This window comes from Bufo bufo, chromosome 5 (assembly GCF_905171765.1).
Source record: "Bufo bufo chromosome 5, aBufBuf1.1, whole genome shotgun sequence".
Lineage (NCBI taxonomy): Eukaryota > Metazoa > Chordata > Amphibia > Anura > Bufonidae > Bufo > Bufo bufo.
This window is the reverse complement of record NC_053393.1, coordinates 507,108,312-507,131,921: the sequence shown is the minus strand read 5'-3', so window position 1 is coordinate 507,131,921 and position 23,610 is coordinate 507,108,312. Positions and strand designations below refer to the sequence as shown.

The following is a 23,610-nucleotide window of genomic DNA, read 5'->3' as shown; positions in this document are numbered from 1 at the left end:
AGCCTAAAGGCTTCCCGTGTAGGCTTATTAGGCTTCCAGTGGGCTGTCATGCGGCTTTTGGAAATGGGTCAGTCTTTTCTTTACAAAAATAAACACCTAATTCCATCTGTCGTTGGTCATTCATCAACACAACATTTTTCAAAGTCCGTCGTGATCCTCCAAGGGATTTAGTATAAACATGTTCAAAGGGGCAAAAGAGCACACACCCGTCAGTGGCAGTCTGCACTGCCACAATACCAGTGTCACGGGGTCCTGAGGGTAGACGGAGGGGGGGGGGGGGGGGGGGACTCACATCTGTTTTTGTCTGTTGTCCATCAGGGGGTTTAATGCTACAAGCAGCTTGTTCAGATTATACATTCCAGCGTTGGCCTGGTTTCCGATCCTGTACCTCCCGTCATCGTCAGATGTGTTTGGAACGTAATCTATTTAAAGAAAACAGAGCACAAATTACCGAGGTACAGAAAAAAAGGGGAATTCAAATAAATAGTAATTGCAGCCATTTCAACAATGAACCTTATTTCTGGCTCAATAACTAAATGAGAAGCTTAGAAGGAACCAAACCCTTCCCGTTCACAGCGCTGCAAGCTATAGGGTATTTATTTTCGCAGGAGAGGCTACAGATTTCCAGATGCTCTTCGCCATCATCCTCCTGGCAGACGCAAATTGTAAAGCGCTCGGTTGTTAGTGGTACGTAATAAACGTTCCCTGTTATGTTAACCAGAGTAATCTGTGTGAGTTGTGGCCGGCGCACAATGCTCATCTATCATCTCGAACATTTGTTTTCTTAGGAAAATATGTTAAATCCTTCCGTGCTAGGGGCAAGGTATTCAGCGCGCAATTGTGCTCTGCACAGAACGTAACAAAGAAAGAAAGTGGAACGTGGATGGGATTTTACTATAAGGAAGTGATGTTTTTGTGTATTATAAAATATAAAAATAAAAAAAAAATGAGGCTTATTCACTGAAGGAACTAGGTCATTACCTTCTGATTAGTAGGGGACCGACTGACCCCCAACTGATCCAAAAAAATTAAAGGCTATGTACAGCTTTGGTGGCAATTTTTTTTTTATTATTGCAATGTACTCATTTTGAGCTAAAAATAATTTTTTCAATTTGTCTTTATTAAAAATATTGAGACGTTTTTCATGCACAGCTTTGAGTTCATCTAGTAGCTGGTTCAGAATTTTCTCTCTGCTCCGTCAGGCAGGGAGGTGACTGGCTCTTTATTTCTGATCTATGACCTTATAAACACTCATTAAAACTCAAGGGGTCATTTATTAAGACCGGCTTTGTAGGCGATGGACTTAAAAAGCTCTAACCTGGCGGTGGATCTGCTGAAGTTATGAAGAGGCGCTGGCCTCTACGTAACTTCGGATTATCCTCCGCCAGTTCTAAATGTAAGACAGCTTCGGAGCGGTCTTACATTTAGACCATCCATCTTGTACGCCTAAAACAGGTGTAGAAAATGGTAAATGAGATGGGCCTGCTGGCCCGTCCCCTTCCATGCCACTCCCTTTTTTTAGACCTGGTACACAGATAAGGTTTACAGATAAGGGTTATTAGCCCAAAGTGCAAGTACCACTCACACAGCTAGAAAAACTGTTAACCCTTTGTGACAGAAGGGCTCAATATTTTTAATAAAGACCAATTGAAACAAAAAAAAATTTGCCCAAAATGCAATCTTAAAAAAATTGCCCCTGAAGGTGTACATAGCCTTTAAAGGGATAGACCAGCTTTTTAATACTTCTTGGCTACCCCTGCCTGGCCAGAGCATACTTACCATCTTCCCGATGCTCGGTTCTGGCTCCTTTGGTCCACTGCTGCGTTCGTCCTCACTTATAAACTTCCAGCAACAATGGGGATCACGTGTGCCACTGCAGTGGTGATGTATCCCCCAAGCATCATTGTGTCAAATGCCACTTTGAAGACATGTTGTCGTTCTGGACAGTCATTGGCTTCAGAGGCGCACGCGATCCTTGTCCGTGTCAGAGGTTTACAAGCTGAGATCAGAGCATGAGGGCACAGCAGTAGCCGAAATGAGCTGGAACCCAGTGGTGGGCAGCGGGTAACTATGATGTCCTCCTCAGGTCCAGCGGGGAAGGGGGTTGCAGTGCTAAACCCGCACTATACCCCTATGTTCTCTGGACTGGTGGGGACACAGTTTTTCCCCACACAGCTAGTGGCCAGCAGTGGTCTGTGCATAGCCCTATTCACTTGAATGGAGATGAGGTTTAAGAGCCCAATAATCGAGCAGATTATCGCCAACGAGCATTCGTACGGGCGCTTGTTCACAGTGATCTGCCGGTGTAAAGGTTCTGCTGCTATTCAGGTAATAGGATCATTTAAATCATTGTTTGCCTGCAGCAGATTGTGCCGGCTAAACAGCACTCTGCTGCCGGCAAGTGATAATTCTGTATGGGGACTAGCAATGGAGTTAACGATTGCTCCTTTCCATAGTGTGGAGGAGATTGCGGCATGTAATAGCTGCACACTCCTTCACTGATGAGCAGGCGATTGTCGGGAAGGAGTGCTTCCATCCCTTGCTACATCGCGCCATGTAAAGGGGCCTTTACTGACACTATAAAGTCAATAGGCAAGATCATACCTAACTTTCCTTCTCCCAGGGCAAAGGTTCAGTTTGCGGTCTTAGTCCTGCATCTAAATACCACTGACAAGGCAAAATGGCTTGTTTCACTCACCTCTCCTGTTGTGCTTTTTCATAAGTGTAAACAGTTATATCTACGTATTTTAGTTATAATGGGTATTCATTGCCTTTAAGAGCAATGTTGATTTATATTCACTGTTTTGTATGGATTTTCATGTAGGCCAAAGTAAGTCCATGAGAAGATTACTGTGCTGTTCAAAAGCTAGTGTTATTGTAACAATATATTATACATTTAGAAAGTTAGATGATACACCACACCTGCAGATTCTGAGGCTTCATTGTTTTTCCTATCTGAACATGAATTCCACAGTGTGAGAATTGTCTAGATGTTCCTCAAAGTATACATTCATGTATCAAAGTTTGTCCCTCGGCTCTGAGACAAGGCCTCCAGATGTCATAGGTGTGTAGTATTGAAAATATCAGGCATGTATGAGTTAACCCTTAATAGTATGATGCTTATAGCTTATACAACAGTGCCACCTAGATATGAGCAGTTAATACTACACCAGTAGCAAAAGTGCATTCTGGATAGTATTATGACGTCACGCTCCTTATCAATGCACACACCCATCCAACAATGATTGGAAAGTTCCAAACTAGGAGGGTGTGTTCATCTGATAACTTTTGGGTTAAGAAACCAGCCCCAAAAGAGACAGAAAAAGAGACAGAAAAAAAAAAAACTAAGAAAGAAAGGGAGATCTCTGGAGAAACATTTTGGATTATAGATTTCTGGAGAAACATTTGGATTATCGGGAAAAACTCTTGAGAGCTGGCTGCCCCAAGACTCTGCACATCACTTGACCCTTGGGTAATGTATATTTTTGTTTTATGTAGTATTGATCTAAATTAATTGGCTTGATACTTAGCCAGATACCCGCTCATTTGCGGACGTGTAACGTTAGTTGCTACATCAGTATTCTCTCTGATTTCAGTTACGATGCATATAACTGAATAAAGGGGACAATATTGGAGAAACTCTCTGTTGGGAATCTTTATATTCCCTAGTTCAACATCAAGCCAATCATTTATAAGTTCTGTTGCAATACTACCATTATCTGAGATTGGTCATCATTTTGGGCACAGCAAGGGCTCGTATCTGTCATCTTCTTGATTGAGTTTTTCGCATAATCCATTGATTGTATATCTCTCACAATTTTAAAGCCGTATTGCATAATATTTTTCTGTTGGTTAAGTAGTGTTTTGTTGGCACGATATAGTGGTGAATTCTGGGTTCTGCATATCATTGTATATTATTGAAATTTATGTTGATTCATTTTTTATTGTATTTTAAACTATTGTAAAATAAACCACTTATATTTTTGCATAGACGCTTGTACCATATTTTACTGATTGCACAAAATAATCAGGAGGAAAATAATCAAAATAATCTGCCACATTTATGTGGTATGCCCAGCCAGTTACATTCCTCCAATAGATCAGGACTGTGCAATGAAAACATAAGTAAATGCGTTCTGCCAGACATGTACCCTTGGCCGTCTATAGTAGATAACATACCCCTCCACATTCAAGAAGAGGAAGGGAGAATGAGTATCAGTAGGTAGAGGAATCTCACCAGCATCGTAACTTTCCATGAAGCCAAACGGACCGTAATCAATAGTGATTGACAGGAGGCTGAAGTTATCTGTATTGCACACACCTGCATTCAAAAAAACAGAAACCTTACAAATGAGCATTGCCTTATTATTGGTTACTTATCCTATACAAAGGCTGGGTGACTCGCTGACAGAGGGCTTCAAGTCCCTGGCCTTGAATGAACGTCCGTATTGTATCTCTCCAGTGCTTTTATTCTTCCCCTTGACATACACAGGCATGCTCGGTTTAGCTGTGCGTGCATCTTGTAAATGGGGAAAAGAGTAAGTCACTGTCAGATACTTCTGGCAGTCGCTTATCTTGAGAACTAAGGATTGGGCATGCTGAAATTCAACTACCTTCTTCTTCGACACCTACCAAATTAATGCCAGCTGAAAATCTAATGCAAATTAGATGGTCGGCTAGTCCTACCGAAATCAGTGGGTAAGGCTGGACTGTACCCCTATGTTCTCTGGATTGGTGGGGGTCACAGTGCAAGCCCCGCGCACAACAAGTGGCCAGCAGCGGCCTGTCCACAGCCCTATTCAATTGAATGGATATGTGATTTAAAAGGGTTGTCTCACCTTATACATTGGTGGCATATCTCTAGGATATGTCAGAAATGTCAGATAGGTGCAGGTCCCACCTCTCGGACCTGCACCTATCTCCAGTGATAGGTGGTCCAGCACTGCAGGAAGCTCCTCAAGCCATATGTAGTTCCAATCAATATTTCCATCAAAATGTCTACTAAAATGGTGGCTCAGTGGTCAAGGCCAACATCTGCATGGGGTTTCTATGTTCTTCCCATGGTCGTGTTGATTTTCAGATATTCTGGTTTTCTCTCACACTCCAAAATTATAGGTTGATCACCTTACTAAGAAACCGGCCTCCATGTGTATGTGTGTCTTAGATAGGGATACTAGACTGAGAGACCCTTTGGGGCTTTGCATAATGCTGCAGAATATGTCGGCACTATATAAGCAAAGTAAATGAATAAATGAAATACGATGCTTACAAGCACTGCTCCTAAATCTGTGACAAGCACCAAAGCTACATGAGAGGAGAGATAAGGACTTGGAGGGAAGGTCACAGTGTTTTAGTCTCATAAGCCCATCGCGAGCAGCGTGTAGACAAGATAACACAGATCAGAGATTTGCGCTGTGACCGGGGACAACTTCACAGCAGCAATCACAGATAGTTTATATCTGCAGGAGAATCAAATCGACCCGGGAGCCCCGGCAGTCAGTTTAGGAGACTGCTCAGCCTGAATACTCTACTACACATGTGCCTTTATGACGTCTTATATTCATAAATAGTAAAACATTGAAGGATGACCTTATTAATAATGTTCCCTTGGCTGGTGTGATCTAGTAGATATACTTTTTCAAGATAAAAATTTGTTTGTGTGTCATCATATGGAGCTACAGGGGGCAAAAGGGTCACTGAGGTAGCCCTCTCCCTCTATCAAACCACTTAGATGTTGCAGTCGCTACTGACTGTGGCATCTAAGGCTACTTTCACACTTGCGTTTGGGGTTCCGCTTGTGAGATCCGTTTGAAGGCTCTCACAAGCGGCCCCGAACTGATCCGTTCATCCCCAATGCATTCTGAATGGATAAGGATCCTTTCAGAATGCATCAGTTTGGCTCCGTTCCGCCTCCATTCCGCTCTGGAGGCGGACACCAAAACGCAGCTTGCAGCGTTTTGGTGTCCGCCTGGGCGTGCGGAGCCAAACGGATCCGTTCTGACTTACAATGCAAGTCAATGGGGACGGATCCGTTTGACATTGACACAATATGGTGCAATTGCAAACTGATCCGTCCCCTATTGACTTTCAATGTAAAGTCAGGAGTCCCTATTAATATACCATCGGATCGGAGTTTTCTCCAATCCGATGGTATATTTTAACTTGAAGCGTCCCCATCACCATGGGAACGCTTCTATGTTAGAATATACCATCGGATTTGAGTTAGATCATGAAAACTCAGATCCGACAGTATATTCTAACACAGAGGCGTTCCCATAGTGATGGGGACACTTCAAGTTAGAATATACTGAGAACTGTGTACATAACTGCCCCCTGCTGCCTGGCAGCACCCGATCTCTTACAGGGGGCTGTGATCCGCACAATTAACCCCTCAGGTGCCGCACCTGAGGGGTTAATAGTGCGTATCATAGCCCCCTGTAAGAGATCAGGTGCTGCCAGGCAGCAGGGGGCCAGACCCCCCTCCCTCCCCAGTTTTAAATTCATTGGTGGCCAGTGTGCCCCCCCCCTCCCTCCCCAGTATTAAATTCATTGGTGGCCAGTGCGGCCCCCCCTCCCTCCCCAGTAGTATTAAATTTATTGGTGGCCAGTGCGGCCCCCCCTCCCTCCCTCCCCAGTATTAAATTCATTGGTGGCCAGTGCGGCCCCCCCCTCCCTCCCCAGTATTAAATTCATTGGTGGCCAGTGCGGCTCCTCACCCTCTCCAGTATTAAATTCATTGGTGGCCAGTGCGGCCCCCCTCCCTCCCTCCCCAGTATTAAATTCATTGGTGGCCAGTGTGGCCTCCCCTCTCCCCCCCTAATTAAAATCACCCCCCCCCCCCATCATTGGTGGCAGCGGAGAGTTCAGATCGGAGTCCCAGTTTAATCGCTGGGGCTCCGATCGGTTACCATGGCAGCCAAGACACTACTGCAGTCCTGGTTGCCATGGTTACTTAGCAATTTTGGAAGCATTACACTTACCTGCGCTGTCTGTGGCCGGCCGGGCGCTCCTCCTACTGGTAAGTGAAATGTCTGTGCTATGAGCAATGCGCCGCACAGACCTTTCACTTACCAGTAGGAGGAGCGCCCGGCCGGCCACAGACAGTGCAAGTAAGTATAATGCTTCTAAAATTGCTAAGTAACCATGGCAACCAGGACTGCAGTAGCATCTTGGCTGCCATGGTAACCGATCATAGCCCCAGCGATTAAACTGGGACTCCGATCTGAACTCTCCGCTGCCACCAATGATGGGGGGGGGGGGAATTTTAATTAGGGGGAGAGAGGGGAGGCCGCACTGGCCACCAATGAATTTAATACTGGGGAGGGAGGGGGGCCGCACTGGCCACCAATGAATTTAATACTGGAGAGGGTGGGGAGCCGCACTGGCCACCAATGAATTTAATACTGGGGAGGGAGGTGGGGGGGCCGCACTGGCCACCAATGAATTTAATACTGGGGAGGGAGGGGGGGGCCGCACTGGTCACCAATGAATTTAATACTGGGGAGGGAGGGAGGGGGGGCCGCACTGGCCACCAATAAAATTTAATACTGGGGAGGGAGGGGGGGCCGCACTGGCCACCAATGAATTTAAAACTGGGGAGGGAGGGGGGTCTGGCCCCCTGCTGCCTGGCAGCACCTGATCTCTTACAGGGGGCTATGATACGCACAATTAACCCCTCAGGTGCGGCACCTGAGGGGTTAATTGTGAGGATCACAGCTCCCTGTAAGAGATCGGGTGCTGCCAGGCAGCAGGGGGCAGTTATGTACACAGTTCTTAGTATATTCTAACTTGAAGCGTCCCCATCACCATGGGAACGTCTCTGTGTTAGAATATACTGTCGGATCTGAGTTTTCACGATGTGAAAACTCAGATCTGAAAAAGCTGTTATGCAGACGGATCCGTTCTGAACGGATGCAAGCATTTGCATTATAGGTGCGGATCCGTCTGTGCAGATACCAGACGGATCCGCACCGAACGCAAGTGTGAAAGTAGCCTTAGCTGTCAAAGAGCTGGAATCAGAGCTGAGAACTGCTGCTGACGGCATGTGCACATTTCTCAGTGAAAGACAAACGTTGTGTGCAGCTCTGTCTAGATATTCAAAATAATGTAAATTAAATATCTAATAGTCTCAAATAAACACTATTGCAGATTTAAGAAATTCATTAATCCTGAGGCTACTGGATTATCAGGAAGTTACTGTATTAACCTACCATGTGCAAACCCTACAGACATCCACCGTGCAATCATATCCGCTGTCTGAGACACAACTATGCTGAAGAAAGCCTGCAATGATAAGTCTTGTTATACATCATGCCACTCACCCCTCAATTTCACCTGTTGATTTTGACAGAATCTGCTGTTAATCTTATATTTATGAGGTTTCCAACACCTGAATAAAATCAATGAGCTGAAATGTATGACAATGTTGTCTTCACCACATCAGAATAGCAGTGCCCGTAGCATCAGCCATTTCTCTCTGTTTCTCGAGAAAAGAGTTGGCACCACCAACCAGCAGATCCCGATATGTTTGTGGGAGACTTGTCCATCTTTTCCATCTCCTCTTACAGGACAAAATGAAAGCAGATATGCTGCCCTATTTTAAGGGAGCAAGTCCTATTTGCAGGCGGTGACGAGCCTCCTTAGCGTCACCCGCGATGCTAGGGAGGCTCGTCCCGTCTGCCATTGGCTGCTACCCCCCGACACTGGATGTTTTCATCCATGCACGGGGAGAATCAGCAGCGGCTGAGCGGGGACCAGGAGCAGCACAGGAAGCGGAGAGCCAGGTAAGTATATTCATTGTGAGGGGCCCAGGCATATGGGGGACATTTTTTAGTCTTGGATAACCCCTTTAAGTACAAAAACGCATTTATAGAAGACCTGCGATACTCACCCCCATTCCACAGCTAGGCGCCCACAAACGAGCGGAGGAATGCACACCTCTCAATCATGTGCGCAGGCACAGGAGTCCTCTCAATGCACTGCATGGCTGGTTTGGGGGTGTACAGCTAGGGGAAGGGAGTGTATATCGACACACAATTTACTGATCCAGAGTCGGCAGCCTAACACATGTATTACTGTATTTATTAGGGCTTGCCAGAGGTAATAGATTCCCTTTAAGGGAAGTGTTTTATAGCGAAGGATACGCTGGGCTACTATATGAAACTGCTAATAAAATGATGTAGTGTTCGGTTAGTAGACGCTAAGACAGAATACAAAGAAGCTATGGCTTTGGGTCTTCTGTACTGATGAAGAAAATGCTTCCTTACACCTTTCTCTGTCTCCTCTAACTCCTGTCACCAATGACAGAAGGCGGCTGGGTATACAAGCAAAAACACCGACAGGTCACAGCATCGCAGGATCCAGGTGTAGCTTCAGGCCATTTATTCAAACAGGTCCATACACCACGAGAAAGTGCAATGTTTTGACAGTAAAACTGCCTTTTTCAAGCATGCAGTCTTACTGCCGAAACATCGCACTTCGTCACGGGGTATGGACCTAATTGAATAAAGGGCCTGAAGCTACAACTGGATCCTGTGATTCTGGGGCCCCTTGATGTTTTTGGTTTCTCCGGATGGCAATCTGATGCTCACGAGCACAGTGGGTGGTAGTCCGATCGTATAGGTAAAGCAGCAGATACATAGCGGCACATTTATTTAGACTGGCGTTTTAGACGCCGGTCTAAATAAAGGCCCAAAGCTGGTGGAGGATCTGTTGAAGTTATGAAGAGGCGCAGGCCTCTCCATAACCTTGGCGCATCCAGCGCCAGTTCTAAATGTAACAAAGCATAGATCAGACAGCTCACGATCCGCCAGATACGTCAGGGCGGGAACGGGCAATCCCCATCAAACAATTCAAAAGGTGATTACTTCTTGAATAGTTCTAAATGTAAGACAGCTTTAGACTATTTTCTATGCCTAAAACAGGCGTAAAAAATGATGAATGAGACGGGCCTACTAGCAGCCCCCTTCCCCACCACACTCATAATTTTAGACCTGGTGTGAGCAGGGCGAAGTCGCAGATTGCGGTGCAACTAACCGTATATTAATAAGGTGCATGTTAAAAAGAACCTGTCACCAAGAAATGGCGTGCGATCTACAGGCAGCACCTTATAGAGCAGAAGGAGCTGAGCAGATTGATATATAGTTTGGTGAGATTCAGCAAAACTTCTAGGGGGACATTTTTGAAGACCGGTGATTTAGACGCCGGACTTCGTCCATCCTGTGCTGGCGATGCATCCCCCTAAGTTATGTAGAGGCAAATAATTTAGGCGGACTTTACACTTGTTTAAATCTATGCCAGCTCCCTTGTTGGTGTAGATTTAGAGCATTTTCTAGGCCTAAAACAGGAGACGGGCGTGCCTTTTTCCCCACCCATGCCACGCAACCTTTTTTAGACCTAGGGCCACAATCTCCAACAGATATAGGACAAAACGTGGCGCATATCTCTTCGTAAATGACCACTGTAATTTATACATTTATAAGTCTGCTCTTTCTGAGCTCAGTTGTACAACGGGGCCATCTTCTTAGTGACTGATGGCTATCCCTGTATACACCCTTACACAGAGATTTATACAGGTGTATACTGATAAGAGGTGGATTTCAGTACAGAAACTGCACAAAAATCCTGGTCAAAAATCTTATCTGCGAACACGCCCTACGCTGATTACACTTGGTTAGAGAATGCCTTTAACATGAGTGGCATCAACATGATAAAATAACAATAATAGGTATATATACAGCATATAAACTGCATATATAGGGGTGGTCTCACCAAAACTCTATTAGGATCTGTTCGGATGATAGCTGGAAAGTGTTCTTTAATGATAAAGTCAACTAATTCCCTAAAAAACAAAATGTATACTGTAAAGGCAGTGTAATAATGTAGCTGTCGCACAGAGATGACCTTATAGTGGCGACACAAGTCTTTTATTGACGATATAAACATCATAATTAATAAGGCTACTTTCACACTTGCGGCAGGACGGATCCGACAGGCTGTTCACCTTGTCGGATCCGTCCTTCCGCTACTTCGCCGTGCCGCCGGACCGCCGCTCCGTCCCCATTGACTATAATGGGGACGAGGGCAGAGCTCCGGCGCAGCACGGCAGTTCGCGGTGAGAGGCCGCCGGACTAAAAAGTCGGACATGCAGGACTTTTAGTCTGGCGGCCTTTCGCCGTGCACTGCCGTGCACTGCCGTGCTGCGCCGGAGATCCGCCCCCGTCCCCATTATAGTCAATGAGGACGGAGCGGCGGTCCGGCGAAATAGCGGAAGGACGGATCTGACAGGGTGAACAGCCTGTCGGATCCGTCCTGCCGCAAGTGTGAAAGTAGCCTTAGATGAAAACTAACATTTACTGAGCTGCTCAGATATTAAGGATTTTTGGGGGTTTTCATTTTTCTTTAATTTTTTTATAACTTTTTAGATTTAGCTTTTTTTTTTTTTTAAACATTTTCTTTAATCCGACTAGAGGACTCAACAAAGCAAATTGCTCGATCATTAACAAAAATGGCAGACATGGTAGGCCTTCATTTGGCCCCTGGCTGCACCTTGCAAACGTGTTGCTCCGATACTGAACTCTAAAGGCCCTGCATAGACATAGCGTTCAATGACAACAGTCTGCCCGCCTGGGGCCACCACCAAGGGGATCCCAGGAGCTTACTGCACGCTGTGTCATGATGGAGGTCACTTAGGGGATGTTCACGTGGTTTAAAAGCAGAGGAAAGAGAAAAAACAGGAGCTGAATCGGCCTTAAAAGCAGCTTGTTTGTTGGGGCAGATTGTTCTATTACAAGCTGTTTTTGGAGCTGATTTGGATGCTGAAGACTAGATTCTTTTCTGCTTACCATTGATTGACTAGGACGTTTAGTGCTGATTCTGCCTGAAGATAGGGCAGGACACTTCTCATTTCAGCGTGCTGAAAAAATCTGCACAGTTTAAAAACAGTGCTGACTCCCATTAAAATCAATAGGAGGTAGTTGAGGCTTTTTATGAAGCTGATTTCGAGGTGGGTAAGTGTCAAAATCAGCTGCAAAAAGCTCTGAGTGAACATTCCCTTAAGGTTAAGGCCAACGACACACATTAGATAGCTGATGGCTGAGCCCTCGTGTGCGGAGGGAATGGAAGCTTGCACGTCTATGCAGGTTCCATACAGATGAAAGCTCCAAACTGCTGCAAAGCACATCTGCTGGGGTTTGTCTCCCCAAGAACAGAAAGGGAAATCCAGCTGCTTGAGCTTTATCTCCTGATCTTCCATCGGCCCCCATGCACATTAGATCAGGCATCCTCAAAATGCAGCCCTCCAGCTGTTGTAAAACTCCCACAATGCCCTGCTGTAGGCCGATACCTGTAGGCTGTTTGGGCATGCTGGGAGTTGTAGTTTTGCAACAGCTGGAGGGCCGCAGTTTGAGGACATTGCATTAGATGGTCATCTTCTCCCAGAATCAGGGAGCAAGGGGGGGGGGGGGGGGGTGTATATTCCAGCTTTAGTCATATGCAGTAAACTCCTTCTTCCTCCCAGTTTAGTTTAGCTCTGCATATGCAGGGAATTTGGACCCATTTTTTTTTTTTTTCAAAGTGGTGGACATTGGGCATCTGTCAGCAGTTTTGTACCTATGACACTGGCCGACCTGTTACATGTGCACTTGGCAGCTGAAGACATCTGTGTTGGTCCCATGTCCATATGTGTCCGCATTGCTGAGAAAAATGATGTTTTATTATATGCAAATGAGCCTCTAGGAGCAACGGGGGCGTTACCGTTACACCTAGAGGCCCTGCTCTCTCTGCAACTGCCGCGTTCTCTCCGCTTTGATTGACAGGGCCAGGCAGACAGGATGGCATTTTATCTGTCTGGTCCCGTTAATCAAAATACAGAGGACACTGCAGTTGCAGAGAGAGCTGAGCCTCTAGGTGCAATGATAACGCCCCCGTTGCTCCTAGAGCCTCATTTTCATATATCAAAACTTCATTTTTCTCAGCAATGTGGGCACATATGGACATGGGACCAACACAGGTGTCTTCAGCTGCCAAGCACACATGTAACAGGTCAGCCAGTGTCATAGTTACAAATCTGCTGACAGATGCCCTTTAATGCAGCTTAATGTTTTGATCCCATCCGTAGAAACTATTCCAGAAGAATACTTTGCTCGTTGCTACGGGCTGGTGACAAACACATTATCCCTCTTACCTCAACAAGTGAAATTCCCCAGAATTAGTCAAAATTTCCAGAGAACCAATACGAAACCAAGATTTGGCAACTCTCAATACCACTGCTCCTACATGGAAAGGAAAGATATAGAAACGTCACTTTACTTCTACAATTCTTTACTAGGTTTGGGTTACCTTTATATCCTGGAACTACTGCGTTTTAATAGTTTTTCAAATGTTCATTTCAATTAATCAAAATCAGGAGTACAAAAGTGATGACCTATCCTCAGGAGTGAGTGCTGCGGCCTCTTCCTAGTCCAGGGACATCACGTTTATCGCTCACATGGCCTATGTGTCACTCAGTCCCATTCAAGTGAAGGGGCCTGGGCTGCAATACCATGTACAACCACTATACAACGTACAGCGCTGTGCTTGGTATGACAGCGCTCAAAGAGTTGAACCTCCACCGATCAGAAATTCATGACTTATCCTGAGGGTAAGTCAATACTGTTCTCCTGAGAAAAAATACTTTAACCCTTTCTACCCTGGAGGTTTTTTTGTTTTTGCGTTTTCATTTTGCTCTTCCTGCCTTCTCAGAGCCATAACTTTTTTGTCTGTCTGTTCACATAGCCATGAGGGCTTTTTTTTTGCGGGACAAGTTGTACTTTCCAACGCCACCATTTAATATTGCATATGATGTAGTGGGAAGCGGGAAAAAAATCCATAGGTGTGAAATTGCAAAAAAAAAGCAATTCCACCACTGTTTTAGGTTTTTTTTTATTTACGAAGTTCGATGTGCGATAAAACTGACCAATTACTTTCATTCTACAGGTCCGTTCGAATCCGGCGATACCTTATATGTATAGTTTTTCTTGCATTTTGATAGTGATCAAATAATAAAAAAGTGGGGAAAAAAAATCAGTTTTATTTTTTTATCGCCATATTTTGACCCCTATAACTTTTTTGTAATTATATGTACAGAGCTGTTTGGGGACTCATTTTTTGCGGGGCAAACTGAACCTTTCATTGATACCAGAACTAAACAGATCAGTTTTGATTTTGCACATCAGGATGCATCTGTTCCGTTAGGATGCGGTTGTGTGAAATAAAAAAACGGATCAGTCACTAAGGCTCCTAAAAAACCGGATGCGTCACCATTGACTACTTTTACACTGGCGTTTTGGCTTTCCGCTTGTGAGATCCGTCATGGGCTCTCAGAATCGGTCCAAAACGGATCTGCATTCTGAATGGAAAAGGATCCGCTCAGAATGCATCACTTTGCCTCCGTTTCGTCTCCATTCCGCTTTGGAGGCGGACACCAAAACGCTGCTCGCAGCGTTTTGGTGTCCGTCTGACGAAACTGAGCCAAACGGATCCGTTCTGACACACAATGTAAGTCAATGGGAACAGATCCGTTTTCTATGACACAATAGAAAAGGATCCGTCCTCCATTGACTTTCAATGGTGTTCAAGACGGATCCGTCTTGTCTATGTTACAGATAAGGCTACGTTCACACTGGCGCTTTGTTTTCAGTTTGTGAGATCCGTTCAGGGCTCTCACAAGCGCTCCAAAACGGATCAGTTTTGCCCTTAATGCATTCTGAATGGAGAAGGATCCGCTCAGAATGCATCAGTTCAGTCTCCATTCCGCTTTGGAGGCAGACACCAAAAGCTGCCTGCAGCGTTTTGGTGTCCGTCTGACGAAACTGAGCCAAACGGATCCGTCCTGACACACAATGTAAGTGAATGGGGACAGATCCGTTTTCACTGACACAATCTGGCACAATAGAAAATGGATCCGTCCTCCATTGACTTTCAATGGTGTTCAAGACTGATCCGTCTTGGCTATACTAAAACTGATCCGTTCTGAACGGAAGCAGACAGTTGTACTATCTGAACGGATCCGTCCATGACGGATCCGCACCAAACGCAAGTGTGAAAGTAGCTTTATATTGTTTTCTTTGATCTGAACATTGATCTTTTTTCCTGTTTTTATGACCAGTCACAAAACCTCAGCTTGCTTTCAAAAACGGAATGCTGGCGGAACGGAAGACATCTTGAACAGATCTCTGTCCGTTCAGAAGGAGATGAGGACTAAACTGAAATGCTTTCTTCCGGTATTAAGATCCTCTGCCGGATCTCAAAACCGGAAAACAACAACGCAAGTGTGAAACAGGCCTTTCTCTGACGACCATTTGAGTTTGTATAAGGGTGTTCCAAGTTGTTGTCTTTTCAATCATTATACTATCGCATCTGTAAGCAATATAATTACATATAATAATAATAACAACATACATAGAGACACTATCGTTAGTGGACACCTATTATTATTGGAGCATTGGATTACAGCACATACCCCGTTCTTTTGTAACATTCCCCTTGTAGAACTGATCTCTCCAGACGACATCGTCACTCACAACAAGGCTGTTTTACAAAACAGAAAAAGCCATTAGCCAGATAACCAGGATTCGGGGTAACTCTGGGGACACAAGTGGGAGGAACACACATCCTATACTATATGGTGGGGCATACTGTGGTGGGCACTGTACGGGGGCACACTTTACAACGTAATGTAAGGCACATCTCCGCTGTCCAAAGCCCTTGTCTGCAGAATTATTATTTAGTGAATGAGTAACATGGAGCTTCCTTACCATAAATGATTAAGAATATTAGAACCCTCTCCAAACAGGAGGTAATGGATGAAATTATAGCAAACACATCATATAAAAACTAGATTTTTGTACTTACCGTAAAATCTGTTTCTCTTCCGTTCATTGGGGGACACAGGCTTGACCATGGGTATAGCTGTTGCCGCTAGGAGGCGGACACTAAGCACTAAAAAGTGTGAGCTCATCCCTTCAGCTATACCCTTCCTACAGGGACTAAGCGCAATCAGTTTGTGCAAAAGCAGTAGGAGGTGTAAGACAAAACAGGAAAACCAAAGTATATACAAACCCAGGACCACACAGGCCCGAAGAGGCCCATAAACAAGAGAATGGGTGGGAGCTGTGTCCCCCAATGAACGGAAAAGAAACAGATTTTACGCTAAGTACAAAAATCTAGTTTTCTCATCCGTATCATTGGGGGACACAGGCTTGACCATGGGACGTTACAGAGCAGTCCCCGGGGTGGACCGCCGTCTGAAAAACTCTACGCCCCAGAGACACGTCAGCCGACGAGAAGGTGTGCACCTTGCATACCTGAAGGGCCGAAGCCCTGTGATGCACCGCCCAAGAGGCCCCTACTGCCCGAGCCGAATGAGCAGTTACCCAGAAGGGTGGGGCCCGATCCTTAACGCAGTACGCTTCCGCAATGGCCAAACGAATCCATCGGGAAATAGAAGTCTTCGACGCTGCCAGCCCTCGTCTCGGCCCTTCCGGAATCACAAACAGGGAATCCGTCCGCAGGAAAGACGCCGTCTGTGACAGATACACCCGAACGGCCTGTACCAAATCCAGAGTGTGAAGCGACCTCTCCCGAGGATGAGCTGGATCCGGACAAAATGAAGGGAGAATAATCTCATTAAAATGAAATGCCGATACCACCTTCGGAAGGAAGGCCTGAACAAGACGAAGGACTACCTTATCCTGATGGAGGACCAGAAAAGGCGACCGACATGATAGAGCTGCGAGTTCCGAAACCCTACAGATAGAGGTGATAGCCACCAAAAATGCCACCTTATAAGACAGAAAGCGAAGCGACACCTGCTGCAAAGGCTCAAACTGAGAAGACTGGAGAGCGTTGAGCACTAGATTAAGATCCCAAGGATCCAACGGAGGACGGGAAGGGGGAGCAGCATGCGCCACCCCCTGCAGAAAAGTCCGAACCGCCGAAAGCGATGCCCACTTTCCCTGAAAAAGAATAGAGAGGTGAAACTTGCCCTTTGAGGGAGCTGAGAGCCAGCCCCAATTCCATGCCCGCCTGCAGAAAAGACAAGAGACGCGGCAAGGAGAACTGAACGGGAGACAGCTGATGCCGCTCGTACCAACTAAAGTAGGACTTCCAAGTCCAATGGTAGATTCGGGAAGACAATGGCTTCCTGGCCCGAATCATGGTCTGGACCACCGCCTCCAAGAAACCCCAAGCCTTTAGTACAGCAGCTTCAACAGCCATGCCGTTAAATGTAGCGAACCTAAATTCGGGTGGAGGATCGGCCCCTGCGACAGGAGGTCCTCCCGAAGAGGAAGACGCCAGGGTTCGTCAGCAAGAAGGGTGACTAGAGACACGTGCCACACCTGGCTCGGCCAATCGGGGGCCACGACAATGACAGGCAGTTCTTCGGACCTGACCCACCTCTTGGCTCGAAAGATGGCTCGAAAGACCTGTGAGTGAAGAGCCCACTCGCCGGGATCGAGACGCTCCCGGCTGAGGAAGTCGGCGATCCTGTTGTCGACACTGAGAATGTGAACTGCCGACAGCGCCGGAACATGTTTCTCCGCCCAGCTGAGAATCATGGCTGCCGGGCACCTCCTTGGTGATTGAGGTAAGCCACTGCAGTGGAGTTGTCAGACTGAACCCGAACCTGACCCTGTCCGGCGTCTGCTGCCCCCCTGCTCCAGCCGGATCACCACCTTCGGACTGATTTAGCTTAGTCCCTGTAGGAAGGGTATAGCTGAAGGGGAGGAGCTTACACTTTTTTGTGCTTAGTGTCCACCTCCTAGCGGCAACAGCTATACCCATGGCCAAGCCTGTGTCCACCAATGATACGGATGAGAAATAAACGTTATACTGCCTATTCAGCAATGGTAATTACTGCACTGAAATGGAAATGTCTGTGCGACCAGTGCATTGTCGTATTCCAAGAGCTGACACTTTTTTTTCATACCCATGGTCAAGCCTGTGTCCACCAATGATACGAATGAGAAATAAACGCTATACTGCCTATTCAGCAATGGTAATTACTGCACTGAAATTGATACGGATGAGAAATAAAGCATATTTAAATGGAAAAGGTGTATTTTTTAACTTGAACTTTTTTTTAATTTTTTTATTTTTACAGTGTATTAGTCCCACAATTGGACTTTGACATGCGATCGTCTGATAAGTACTATACAGGCACTTTCAGGTATTGGCAATCGCTGAGGGCAGGCCTGAAGGCCTTCATTAGGCCTCCAGATACCATACTCAGATATCTCTACCCTGTGATCTCATTCGCGGCAGTGCCAATGCCTGAGAGAGGGAGCTCCCTCCCTCTAAACCACTTAGATGTTGCGGTCGCTATTGACCACGACATCTAAGCCATTAAACAGCCCAGATCAGCGCTTCCAGTAAACCGCCCCATTAAAGGGCACCTGTCACCGGGATTTCATGTATAGAGCTGAAGACATGGGTTGCTAGATGGCCTCTAGCACATCCGCAATACCCAGTCCCCATAGCTCTGTGTGCTTTTATTGTGTAAAAAAAACGATTTGATACATATGCAAATTAACCTGAGATGAGTCACATACAGGACTCATCTCAGGTCAATTTGCATATGTATCAAGCACACAGAGCTATGGGGACTAGGTATTGCGTATGTGCTAGCGGCCATCTAGCAACCCATGTCCTCAGCTCTATACACAAAATCCCGGTGACAGGTTCCCTTCAAAGCAGAAGCCTACCTCTTCTCAAGACCCATGCAGTGCTTAGACTAGGCCACGATAAAAATGCGGAGGCCTAGTCTATGATCCATTAGTGACCTCTGTAACAGGTTAATGAATAACTCCACCTTCTTTCAGAAATGTTATAAGAGAACGCTAAGTAAACTGCCCATTGTAAAGTAACGAGCTCACCCATAAGACAGCGTAGACTGAGATGTATATATGTACCTGGCGGCTCTGCTGGTGGGAACACCCAGGTAGTGCATGGCCTCGCTGCACAGGAACTCTCTTACAGAGGAGCGCAGCACAGCTCTCCCATCTCCAGTCCTAGGAATAAATGACCAAATATTAGTTATGTTATTATAAATGTGTAGATTTTGACCACACTGAGATGTGGCAGACTTATTTTAGGAAAAACAAGACTTTTTTTGCAGCAGATTTGAGGCAGGCTTCTACATAACTTCGGCACATGGTCCGCCGGCGTACACCAAGCTTAAAGGGGTTATCAAAGACTATTAAATGTCCCCCATATGCCCGGGCCCCTCACAATGTTGATGTTTTCATCCACGCACGGGGAGAAGCAGCAGCGGCGGTGTCGGGACCAGGAGTGGCGCAGGGAGCGCGGAGCCAGGTAAGTATATTCACTGTGAGGAGCCCGGGATTATGGGGGACATTTAATAGTCTTAACCCAAGCCAACTCCCGTGCTGGCGTAGATTTAAGTCATTTTCTACGCCAAAAACTGGTGTAGAAAATGATAATTGAGACAGGCCCGCCGGCCAAGCCCTTTTTACACGCCCACGCCCCCTTTTTTCGGCACTGGCGTGAGCGGCCTACTATTTTCAAAAGTCGCAGATTTTGCCACAAATAACTTCTGTAACAAATAGACGCCAAAAAGTGGCATATATCTAATCATAAATGACCCCATATTTTAAAAAATTTTGGTTTTAATTTTCCATGTCACTAGCTATATTTCAAAATGTATCTAAAATAGTGCAGTTTTCCCACTGGCCACTAGGCCTAATCTTCAGACGTCCTGTTCTGTACAGGTAACTTTTCAGTAGCTATCTTATTATCATCACCCACCGCATTACAATGACAGGTATCATCTCTGTAAAGATAACACAGGATCCACCATTCACAATAGGTGATATCACTGCTTATATTCTACCTCCTGACCTCTGCCGAGGTCACAGAGCATGCCTAGAAAACTCTCCCATAGACGTCAGTAGTGTCCTCTCCTGTACATTGGGGGTCATTTACTATTCTGAAATACGCCTAAATTAGGCTGCCAGGTCTAAAATTGTGGGTAATACGGGTAGGTACGCAAAAGGCGGCACTTATCACTGCAATAAAAAACTTTCTTTTTTATTCCATCTGGATATAATAAAATTCTGACTGGGGCAGACTCTTGCCTCTTACACAGAACGCGAAGTGGCGACGACCGTTTCGCGCTTACGCGCCTCGGTCGTCGCAACTTCGCGTTCTGTGTAAGAGACAAGTGTCCGCCCCATTCCGAATTTTATTATATCCAGATGGAAGAAAAAAGGAAGTTTTTTATTGCAGTGGTGAGTGCTGCCTTTTGCGTACCTACCCATATTACGTAAGAACTTCTTGTGTTTTTGCGGCTGAGCACCATAGTCCCTGCTGATACAGACAGGTGTTCATGGGAATCCACTATTTACTTGGAGACATCAGCGGTACCGCCACCTTCACGCTATTCTTATTTCTATTACATGCACTACATTTGTAGGTGTGGCACGGGCGGGGAAGGGAACAGGCCGGCAGGCCCGTCTCATTCATCATTATTTTTGCCCGTTTTAGGCATTGAAAATGGTCTAAATGTAAGACAGCAAGGAAGCGGTCTTACATTTAAAACTGGCGATGGATGCACCGAAGTTATGGAGAGGCCGGCGCCTCCCAAAGTTGCTCTCAAAGAACAGGAAGTCTTGACACTAAGTCTAGTGGCCAGTGTAAAAACTGCATGGTTTTAGGATTACTGTTTAAAAATATGGGACATGGGAAATAAAATAAAAAATCAATATCTTATATCTTATAAAATACACTGCCTGTCCAAAAAAAAAGTCGCCACCAAAAAATAAAAAATAAAAAATAAAAGATTCTCAATGGGGTTAAGGTCTGGACTCTGTGGTGGCCAATCCATGTGTGAAGATGATGTCTCATGCTCCCTGAACCATTCTTTCACAATTTGAGCCCAATGAATCCTGGCATTGTCACCTTGGAATATGCCCGTGCCACCAGGGAAGAAAAAATCCATTGATGGAATAACCTGGTCATTCAGTATGTTCAGGTAGTCGCTGACCTCATTCTTGGAGCACATACTGTTGCTGAACCTAGACCTGACCAACTGCAGCAACCCCAGATCATAGCACTGCCCCCACAGGCTTGTACAGTAGGCACTAGGCATGATGGGTGCATCACTTCATCTGCCTCTCTTCTCACCCTGATGCGCCCATCACTCTGGAACAGGGTAAATCTGGACTCATCAGACCACATGACCTTCTTCTATTGCTCCAGAGTCCAATCTTTATGCTCCCTAGCAAATTGGAGCCTTTTCTTCTGGTTTGCCTCACTGATTAGTGGTTTTCTTACGGCTACACAGCTGTTCAGTCCCAATCCCTTGAGTTCCCTTCGCATTGTGCGTGTGGAAATGCTCTTACGTTCACTATTAAACATAGCCCTGAGTTCTACTGTTGTTTTTCTTCTAATTGATTTCACCAAATGTTTAAGTGATCGCCGATCACGATCATTCAGGATTTTTTCCCGCCACATTTCTTCCTCGAATACGATGGGTTCCTACTATTCTTCCAGTTTTTAATTATGCGTTGGACAGTTCTTAACCCAATTTTAGTAGTTTCTGCAATCTCCTGTTTTCTCTGCTTGATGCATGCCAATGATCTGACCCTTCTCAAATAGACTAACATCTTTTCCACGACCACGAGATGTGTCTTTGGACGTGGTTGTTTAGGAATGAGAAGCAACTCATTGCACCAGTTGGGGTTAAATAACTTGTTGCCAGCTGAAAGATAATCGTTCATGCAGTAATAATCCAATAGGAGGCTCAGAACTATTTGCGTAGTTAAATCCTGGTGGCAACTTTTTTTTTTGGACAGGCAGTGTATATATGTTTCACATAAAAACTTCACATACTTATTCCTTACCCTGTGGATAGGGGTTAAATTTAAGTCTTGGGACTCTCTGCTTCCATATGTCCATTCCGCAAATTATAGAATATGCCCTATTGGGGTCCACGAGACCCCAATGAGTCAGCAAAAAAAATGCAGATGGCTCACAGACAATATCCGTATTTTGTGGATCCACGGTTTATGGACCACAAAATACATATGGTCGTGTGCATGAGGCCTAATGTGCATGGCCAGCTTCAGATAAAGTTAAAGGACCAAAGGCTGTCATATAAATGCATCACACATGAAAAGGGCTGTCCCATTACAACAACTTATCCAGTGTCTGATCGGCAGGGCTCTGACCACCGACTCCTGCAGATCAAGAGAACGCGGGCAGTGTTCCCCCGTTTGGAGTGCCAGACAGGCAGGCGCACTGCCACTCCATTCAGCTATGTGGGACCGCCAGACATAGCAGAGTACAAGCACTCCCCTATGAACAGTAATATGAAATGGCTCCGTCGCTCCATTCAAACGGGAGGATGTGAACCCAGTTGGGGCCCCAGCGGTCAGACTCCTGCTGATCAGACACGAATCCCCGATCCTGTGGACAGCGGATGTGTTGTAACTGGACAACCCCTTTATACTTATTGGTAGTGTATTACCTAGAATAAGGAGTCTTTCCTGATCCCTTTAACTGAAGTTCCCATCGTTCTCCGTACCTGCCAGAAAGATTTTACATAGTAGGATGAAAAAAATGATATAGATGGACAGACAGATAGAATACCCCTTTAAGGCTAGGGCTACATGCTGACATTACGACAACTTCAATGTTTTTCTATTAAGGGAACGTTTGGGAATGTCCCACAACACAAGCAAACATGGAGGGGGCACTTGAGCTGGGGCAGTGGTGCATTTGTAACCTCGCTTTAGTGTATATGGATTGGACCTGTCCTTAAATGGTTTGTACCAAGTATTGCTACCCCCTATCCACAGGACAGAAGATATTAATGGGGGTCTAACCGTCTGTGGGGGCCCCCACTAATAAATAGTTAGTTCTTGTCCTGTGCATAGGGGATAACTATAATTCTTGGCACAACCCCTTGAAATGACATGCTTGGCAGTGCAATGGGAATGTATGGCTGCCTGCAGCTTCCCTCTGCAATAACACTTGGTTGCTGGGGGTTTCTGTTAGTGTCAATCTAAAAATGCCTAATTGTGGTGAGATGACCCCATAATTCTGTGTCTCAGGCGGACGTTGTTGGTGTACTTTGCTGACGCGTTTTCCCACGTTGCTCTTCAGTAAAGTTTAATCATCTTTAGAGAAGGCGTTACAGTTCTTGATATTGATTTTCTCTCTTTTTTTTATCACTTCAAACGAAAACATTTTAGGTCTAAGTCAAGCAGACTCTGGAAAATATCGATGCTTCTGGGATCAATAATATTCCATTATCAAATGCAAGTAAGGTAACGCGTCCTATGTTATGGAGCTGCCGGCCAGTGCCTGAACCGCACATCGTGAGGGAGACACCTAGTGGCCAATGCGAACATCTTCATCGGCCAAGGTCACAGCTGCTAACCACATGTAATATGGTAGTAAACTGGATTTTTAACCCTTTGTACTTTCCCAGGCTGGGTAATCTGTGCATTTTGCTATTATTTATTTCAGGGATCATACCTGCAAAGAGCAGCCTTCTTCTTATTAGTACCTCACTTGACATGAAATTCACATCATGGGTTCAATCTA

At 45.6% G+C, this 23,610-nt stretch overlaps 1 protein-coding gene across 5 annotated transcripts in view; it reads right to left on the bottom strand.

Moving 5' to 3' along the window:
* Positions 1-23,610, bottom strand: part of LOC121002814 (protein adenylyltransferase SelO-like) — a 49,799-nt gene that overhangs the window by 10,590 nt on the left and 15,599 nt on the right. For 4 of the 5 annotated variants that reach the window (XM_040434389.1, XM_040434387.1, XM_040434388.1 and 1 more), the window contains exons 6-13: positions 22,529-22,585; positions 18,951-19,049; positions 15,500-15,567; positions 13,184-13,271; positions 10,771-10,840; positions 8,211-8,283; positions 4,238-4,321; positions 293-422 (exon numbers count right to left, since the gene is read on the bottom strand). In XM_040434389.1, the coding sequence (XP_040290323.1) occupies positions 293-422; positions 4,238-4,321; positions 8,211-8,283; positions 10,771-10,840; positions 13,184-13,271; positions 15,500-15,567; positions 18,951-19,049; positions 22,529-22,585 (669 nt within the window). The remainder of the gene's footprint in view (positions 1-292; positions 423-4,237; positions 4,322-8,210; positions 8,284-10,770; positions 10,841-13,183; positions 13,272-15,499; positions 15,568-18,950; positions 19,050-22,528; positions 22,586-23,610) is intronic. The other variant, XM_040434390.1, reaches the window with a different exon arrangement.